Source organism: Nicotiana tabacum, chromosome 1 (assembly GCF_000715075.1).
Source record: "Nicotiana tabacum cultivar K326 chromosome 1, ASM71507v2, whole genome shotgun sequence".
NCBI lineage: Eukaryota > Viridiplantae > Streptophyta > Magnoliopsida > Solanales > Solanaceae > Nicotiana > Nicotiana tabacum.
The window spans coordinates 184513442-184521956 of NC_134080.1; the positions used below are offsets into that span (position 1 = coordinate 184513442).

The 8515-nt window shown below is 36.7% G+C and overlaps 1 protein-coding gene across 1 annotated transcript; it reads left to right on the forward strand.

Moving 5' to 3' along the window:
* The first annotated feature begins 216 nt into the window (after positions 1-216).
* LOC107828739 (probable fructokinase-7) lies at positions 217-2776 on the forward strand. Its single transcript, NM_001326209.1, has 7 exons — positions 217-352; positions 983-1194; positions 1422-1634; positions 1711-1908; positions 2057-2197; positions 2385-2501; positions 2621-2776. Exons 1-7 carry the CDS (start codon positions 217-219, stop codon positions 2774-2776), a joined length of 1173 nt encoding a protein of 390 aa, NP_001313138.1.
* Positions 2777-8515: the final 5739 nt, after the last annotated feature.

The window sequence follows — 8515 nt, forward strand, 5'->3', positions numbered from 1 at the left end:
GAAAATCCACCCAAAAGAACCGGTCATTTTCTTGTGTAATTGGTCACGTAAAGGGAAAAAAAACATATGAGATTAGAAAGATTTGTGGTGTAGCATGAGAATTATGAAAACCACAAGATTTCCTACGTAGTAGGGTTCATACTTGTCTATATATAGAATGAAGTTTCCCTTAAGTTGAATTTCATAGCTGCCTAGCCTACCTTACATGTAAATAAAATGGATCGGTCAAGTAAAAAGGGGTCCAAATTGGCCTGTTGTTTCCCTGTTATCCTTGACCGATCCATGAAAAGCAGCTTCAAGCTATCTAAGAGTTCTTCTTCTGATAAGCTCAATAAAAGCAAGAGCTCTATCTGTAAGCTTCTTTCCCTATTCCTTTAAATTTGAAATTTCATCTTCATTTTTATATTCATAACATAGATGCATGTTTTGGGTTCTCAGTTGAAAGAATGAGTTCTGAAATATATATTTAATTTTATCTATATTTTTTATTGTGTTTCGCACAAATATAAATAAAATTAATTCGACCCCGAAACACTAGGTTTTATCGAATTTGTGAACCCATTGTTAGATCGGCCAGTGCTTGATATCAATGTAATCATTCCTGTGTTGATCTCTTAAATTTCCCATGCTTAAGCACGCCGTAAACCGAGGGTGTCCACGGGATTTTGATCTATCATCATCTTTTTGCAAATAAAGACATGGTTATCTCGTGAGTCAATAATATACATTCTCTCATAGGCGATTAGAGTCACCAGATTCACAAAGAATATAATCTTATTATATGTATACAATTCAAATGCTTTTCTTCATGTGTATATATCGAGCTAAAAGCAATATGTTAAGTTCCACATACAGAGCAGTTTGCCCTAGATTCGCCTCTATTAACATTCTCACATACTCATGTTTGCATCAAATGCATATATCTTGTTAGTGAATATTGTGTGTATCTTTAACATTATTGTAACATCTCTCCAAATTTTAGGTTCACCAACATCTCTATCCATGAAGAAAAGGGACCAGGAAAACAATCACCTGGTTGTTTGTTTCGGGGAGTTGTTGATTGACTTCGTTCCTACTGTATCTGAAGTTTCACTTGCAGAAGCGCCTGGTTTTAAGAAAGCTCCTGGTGGAGCTCCAGCTAATGTTGCAGTTGGTATAGCAAGATTAGGAGGTTCTTCCGCCTTTATTGGCAAGGTACTATATATTATAGTCACGTAAAGAATTTTTACACTTCAATATATTTTTACATGTTGTAACTGTCGTATTATCTAAGTTTTGTTTTTGGTTAAAAAGATCATAACAAAATACAGGGTCGATAACGACCAATATATTCCTAGAACTATCACTTAAACAAAATTTTCATTTGATGCATGCATTTGAACTTGTATTAAATTTTCCTCTGCATTTCATTTCTGTTGCAGGTGGGTGCAGATGAATTTGGTTATATGTTATCTGATATATTAAAACAGAACCATGTCGACAATTCTGGCATGCGTTTCGATACCCATGCAAGGACAGCATTAGCATTTGTCACTTTGAGAGCAGATGGTGAGAGAGAATTCATGTTTTTCCGCAATCCAAGTGCTGATATGCTTCTTACAGAGGCAGAGCTGGACAAAGATCTCATTCAAAAGGTAAATAAACATGCTTTTATTTTGCTAAAAAACTGATCACAAAAATGTTTTTTTTTTCTTTTCTTAATATTTGCAGGCAAGAATATTTCACTATGGGTCAATCTCTTTGATTGCGGAACCGTGTAGGTCAGCTCATCTTGCAGCCATGGAGATTGCCAAAAAAGCAGGCTGCATTCTCTCTTATGACCCAAATCTAAGGTTGCCCTTATGGCCATCCGCAGATGCTGCTCGTAAAGGCATCTTGAGCATTTGGGACCAAGCCGATGTTATTAAGGTACTTAATTTTTATGTACGGACAATATAAAAAGTTACATTACTTGATAAAAACACTTAAATATATAAACGTAACAATGTTGAGTATTAAAGTTATATATGCATTCCGGGTTGACGTTTTTTGTTTTGATTCGACATGAAAATTGTAGGTAAGCGAAGACGAAATCACATTCTTAACAGATGGTGAGGACGCCTACGATGACAATGTGGTGATGACTAAGCTTTTCCACCCTAACCTTAAGCTTTTGCTGGTAACCGAAGGTGGAGAAGGTTGCAGATACTATACTAAGGTATAGTGTAACCTTAAGTTTGTTTATTTTCTTATTATACAGGAAATGTTTTGGTTTGATTTCTAGAAAATACTTCAATTTTCTGGTCCAACCAGTTCTTCTTTTTAAAATTTAACAAATGGAAATTAATTTTTTTCCACTTTTTCATTTAATTTTGAAAACTAACGAGCTAGATAACTTATTGCAGAATTTTCATGGGAGAGTGAATGGCATTAAAGTAACAGCAGTTGATACCACAGGAGCAGGTGATGCATTTGTTGGTGGACTTCTCAACAGTATGGCCTCAGATCCAGACATTTATCAGGTAACAGTCCGACTCTTATAATTTCTTTTGTATTATCAGTGTATATAAATTATATTCTAATATTCAATCCTTATAAATGAAAGTTAAGTTTGTAATTGTCTTTTAATTTTTGGTTACAGGATGAGAAGAAGCTAAGGAATGCACTCCTTTTTGCCAATGGATGTGGAGCTATAACTGTAACAGAAAAAGGAGCAATTCCTGCGTTGCCAACAAAAGAAGCAGTGCTTAAAATCTTGGATGGTGCCACATCAAATCAAATTTCCCCCACCCACTGAAAAGCTTCCTTATTCCCACCCCTTCTATGACTAGTACTTGTGTAAAAATTATCATATATTCTGGAATTTAGTCCATTGCTATCCCGGTAACAAAAGCAAATATAATTTTTTTATATATATATTACGGGGTGCACCTACTAATTATTGCGAAAGCCAAATGTATATAGTGTGAATGAGTCACAACTACTATACCAAAATTTATGGCAGCCACTAAATAATAAATAAGACAATAAAACAACAATAAAAGGAACACCAGAATTTACGAGGTTCGGCCAATTTTGCCTACTTCCTCGGACACAACCAATATTTTATTCCACTCCAAAAATACAAGTGAAATAATACTAAAGAGAGAAGATACAAATGCCTTAAGAAGATAAGAAGGCAAATGAGAGGTGTGTTTAAATCTTAAACATTAGCCCTCCTTTTATAAGGGAAAAATCCCAACAACTTTTCTCCCCAACCGATGTGGGAGTTTGACAACTTCAACAAATCTTCACCTTGGCAAAATTCCACATCTTCAATTTTCTCTTAATAACAAATTTTGGTTGTGTCTTCATCCTCAATCTTCAGTGTTCAACAATGTTGATCAAATCCAAACAATGTTGAAACTTGACCGCAGTCACCACTTTTGTCAGCATATCAGCAGGATTCTCTGTAGTATGAATTTTCTTCACCGTGACTCCACCTTCTTTTATGATTTCTCGTACGAAATGATACCGAACATCTATGTGCTTCGTCCTTGCATGATAAACTTGGTTCTTCGCTAATTAAATAGCACTTTGACTATCAGAAAAAAAATGTGATACTTTTTTGTTCAACACCAAGCTCCTTTAGCAATCCTTGAAGCCAAATTGCTTCCTTCACAGCCTCTGTAATAGCCATATACTCTGCCTCTGTTGTAGACAAAGCAACTGTTGACTGCAAAGTAGACTTCCAACTAACTGGTGCCTTTGCAAAAGTAAACACATAACCAGTAGTTGATCTTCGTTTGTCCAGATCACCCGCAAAATCTGAGTCACAATATCCAACTGCAGACTGATTGTCTTCCTACTCAAAAACTAACCCAACATCTACACTATTATGAATATACCGTAGAATCCACTTCACAACTTGCCAATTCTCCTTTCCTGGATTATGTATATATCTGCTAATAACTCCAACAGCTTGTGAAATGTCAGGTCTCGTATAGACCATTGCATACATCAAGCTACCAACAACATTTGTGTATGGTACCTTTGACATATACTCTCGTTCAGCTTCATCTTTTGGCGACATAGTAGTACTTAGCTTAAAATGGGGAGTAAGTGGCGTACTAATTGGCTTAGTCTTCTTATCTATGCCAAAACGCTGTAGTACTCTCTTCAAATATTCTTTCTGAGATAAACAGAGTTTCTTTGAACGTCTATCTCTTATTATCTCCATGCCAAGAATTTTCTTTGCCTCACCCAGATCCTTCATCTCGAACTCCTTCTTCAGTTGAATCTTCAACTTATCAATTTCTTCCGAATTCTTGGAAGTTATCAACATATCATCAACATATAGGAGAAGATATACAAAGGAACCATCTTTAAGCTTGCGCAAATACACACAATAATCGTATTTGCTTCTTTTGTTCCCTTGTCGCAACATAAACTCGTCAAATCGCTTGTACCATTGTCTAGAAGATTGTTTCAATCCGTACAATGATTTTTCAAGTTTGCACACCATATTTTCTTTTCCAGCAACTTTGAATCCTTCTGGCTGAGTCATGTAGATTTCTTCCTCCAAGTTTCCATGTAAAAATGCAGTTTTTACATCCATCTAAACTAGTTCCAAATCCAACTGTGATACCAAAGCCAACATAATTCTAATGGAGGAATGTTTTACAACTGGAGAAAATACTTCATTGTAATCAATTCCCTCCTTTTGAGCATATCCTTTGGCCACCAATCTTGCTTTGTAGCGAACATCTTCTTGGTTAGGAAATCCTTCTTTCTTTGCAAATACCCATTTGCACCCAATTGCTTTCTTTCCCTTCGGGAGATTGGCCAATCTCCGTGTATGATTCTGATGAAGGGACTGTATTTCATCATTCATGGCAATCCTCCACTTATCTTCTTCTGAACTTTGGACTGCATCTTTATAAGTGGTAAGAACATCATCAACTACAATTGAGGTGACACAAGCAACTTTTGGCCTGCTGGTTGCTACTGATTCAAGTTGTTGTTGAGATTCCTGAGTTGGAATCTCCCTCTCTACTGGCTCTTCTTCTAGAGGATAATCTTCATTTGTTTCCTCCTCTGCTTCTTGTGTAGGAAAAATAAATTTTCCCTCAAACTCCACCTGCCTAGAAGCACCCTCATTTTGTTTGGTATCTTCTATTACCTTATTTACCATAACAGATTCATCAAAGGTAACATCCCTGCTGAATATTACTTTCTTTGTCATAGGACACCATAAGCGATATCCTTTGACTCCAGAAGTAATCCCCATAAAAATAGCCTTTTTTTGCTCTTGGATCCAATTTTGACTCTGTCACATGATAATATGCAGTTGAGCCAAACACGTGCAAAGAGTCATAATCTACAACAGGCTTTCCATACCATTTTTCAAATGGTGTCTTGCCATCAATAACAGTAGATGGTAGACGATTAATGAGGTGGCATGCATATGTAATTGCCTCAGCCTAAAATTCTTTGCCCAAGCCAGCATTGGACAACATACATCGTACCTTCTTCAGCAAGGTCTGGTTCATACGTTCTGCCACTCCATTCTGTTGTGGTGTATGTCTGACAGTGAAGTGTCGGACGATGCCATCATTTTCACAGACCTTATTGAAATGACCATTTTTGTATTCACCTCCATTATCTGTGCGAATATACTTGATCCTCCTGCCTGTTTGATTCTCCACCATCGTCTTCCATTTGAGAAAAATTCCCAGCACTTCATCTTTGCTCTTCATTGTATACACCCACACTTTTCGGGAAAAATCATCAACAAAGGTTACAAAATAGTGCTTCCCACCCAATGAAGGTGTTTTAGAAAGACCCCAAACATCAGAGTGTACATAATCCAAAATGCCTTTAGTATTATGAATCGCTGTACCAAATTTAGCCCTTGTCTGTTTTCCTTTGACACAATGCTCACAAAACTCCAAGTTGCAAGTCTTTACTCCTTTTAACAATCCTTGATCTGATAGAGTTTTCAAGGATTTTCCTCCAGCATGTCCCAAGCGCATGTGCCATAGCTTGGTTGCTTCTGCCTCTTTGCCGTCACTGGATGCCACTGTCGCTGTCCCAATAACTGTACTACCACGATAACGGTACACAATCATATTATTGTTCTTCCGATTAGCCTTCATTACAACTAGTGCAACGGAGCATACTTTCGTCACTCCATTTTCTACAATGATTTTGAACCCTTTTGATTCTAGGGCTCCCACTGAGATGAGATTCTTCTTCAAATCCGGTACATATCGAACATCTGTTAATATTCTGATCATTCCATCATGGTTCCTTAATCATATTGAACCAATGCCATATAAGGTAAGAGGACTGTTATCCGCTGTGTGGACGACTCCATATTCTCCTTCTTGAAAATTCATGAACCAGTCCCTATTGGGACACATATGATAGCTACAAGCCGAGTTCATCAACCATATGTCTGATGATGTTGATGGCTTTGTTGTAACTAATGAGAAGTCTGAATCATCACCATCACCTACATTTGAATCCATAATGGCCTTTCCATTGTTATGTTTGGCCTTATTCTTCAACTTCGGACAATCTTTCTTCCAGTGTCCCTTTTCTCGACAAAAGACACATTCATTTTTGTTGGGTTTAGATCTTGACTTGGATCTTCCCTTCTTTGTCCTCATTTGATTTTGAGGATGACCCCTCACAACCGGTGCTTCTCCTTCTCCGCCCTTCTGTTTTTCTCCCTTTCTTTGTTCATAGCTGTACAAAGCCGAACAACTTCTCTGAGAGAAATTTCATCATTCCCATGGAGTAGAGTAGTTTCAAGGTGCTCGTACTCATCAGGAAGTGACTCCAACAACATCAAGGCCAAGTCACCATCATCAAAAGTTGCATCCATATTTTGCAAATTTGTGACCAACTTATTGAAACTGGTGATATGTTCATTCATCGTGGTACCAGGAACATTGGTGAAGCGAAACAGTCTCTTCTTCATGTATAATTTATTTTGACTGTTTTTCTTCAAAAATTTATCCTCCAGTGCTTTCCATAATTTACTTGCAGAAGTTTCCTTTGTGTATGGATATTTCTGCTCTCTAGCAAGGTAGGATCGAATGGTACCGCAAGTAACACGGTTGATAATTCTCCAATCTTCTTCTCCAATAACATCTGGTCTCTTTTCTTCAATAGCAAGATCCAGCCCTTGTTGAAAAAGGACATCTAGAACCTCACCTTGCCACATCCCAAAATGTCCTAACCCATCAAAAATTTCTACCGCAAATTTCGCATTTGACACAATTCTTGTCATAAGCGAAGATGTCAATGATGACGTATTGTTGACACTTGATGTAGATTCTTCTTGTTTATTGTCTCACATCTTTGACACAAATATTATTTAATAGCTGACGACACAAATCAAGATTATTTCCTTTTCTGGTGTGGAAGATCAGACTAAGCTGCAACCACAGAGCATACTCAGACAGAACCTTGACTCAGTTACCAAGATAAATCTTTTCTGATATGGAAGATCAGACTATGCTGCAACCACATAGCATACTTAGACAGTACCTTGGCTCTGATACCAATTGTTGCGAAAGCCAAATGTATATAGTGTGAATGAGTCACAACTACTATACCAAAAATTATGGCAGCCACCAAATAATAAATAAGACAATAAAGCAACAATAAAAGGAACACCAGAATTTACGAGGTTCGGCCAATTTTGCCTACTTCCTCGGACACAACCAATATTTTATTCCACTCCAAAAATACAAGTGAAATAATACTAAAGAGAGAAGATACAAATGCCTTAAGAAGATAAGAAGGCAAATGAGAGGTGTGTTTAAATCCTAAATATTAGGCCTCCTTTTATAAGGGAAAAATCCCAACAATTTTTCTCCCCAACCGATGTGGGAGTTTGACAACTTCAACACTAATTTTAACTTATGGATTTGTATTTTGCGTGTAGATATTTATACCCGAACGTCAGATCATTTGATAGGATGGTGAACATAATAAAATACGGTTCACCTCTCAATTATTTTGTATGTTATATGGCCCAGGACAAGGTAGCACTTGTAATATTTCGGCATGTGATGCATTTTATTTGGGTGGTGAATCCTTTCGTGTGAGGAAAATCATGTGAACTCTATTTAACTGCATGAAAGATTTCCAACCAAATCAAAAACACTGATAAGCAACATCTATTTTGTCTTAATCCAATAGTAGTTGGAGTTGGCTACGTAAATCCTCAACAACTAACACGGTAACAACATATAAGATATTTACTACCAAATGGTCATAGAAATTTACTACACAGCGAAATGTGTCATTTAAATTGAAATAGATGAAATAACATTTATTTTCTGGAAATAAAATGCCCTCCAAATGGTTCTTTCTAGTCAGAAATTAATATCTGAAAACAAGTTTTCAAATTCGTAATGGTGTTGGGGAGTTGTATAGAGAGTATTAAATGAACTGTCGTATACATCCAAGTAAAAAACAGAATATATTAGGAGTAATTAAAGTACCATCAGCAGCGCACCAAGAGAAAATTAAAACTACT

Excerpts from the sequence above, each read along its gene's own strand:
- LOC107828739 (NM_001326209.1), top strand. The coding sequence starts at position 217 with ATGGATCGGTCAAGTAAAAAGGGGTCCAAATTGGCCTGTTGTTTCCCT. Across the intron at positions 1,635-1,710 it reads ACAAAGATCTCATTCAAAAG|GCAAGAATATTTCACTATGG; the intron begins GTAAATAAACAT and ends TAATATTTGCAG. Across the intron at positions 2,198-2,384 it reads GTTGCAGATACTATACTAAG|AATTTTCATGGGAGAGTGAA; the intron begins GTATAGTGTAAC and ends AACTTATTGCAG.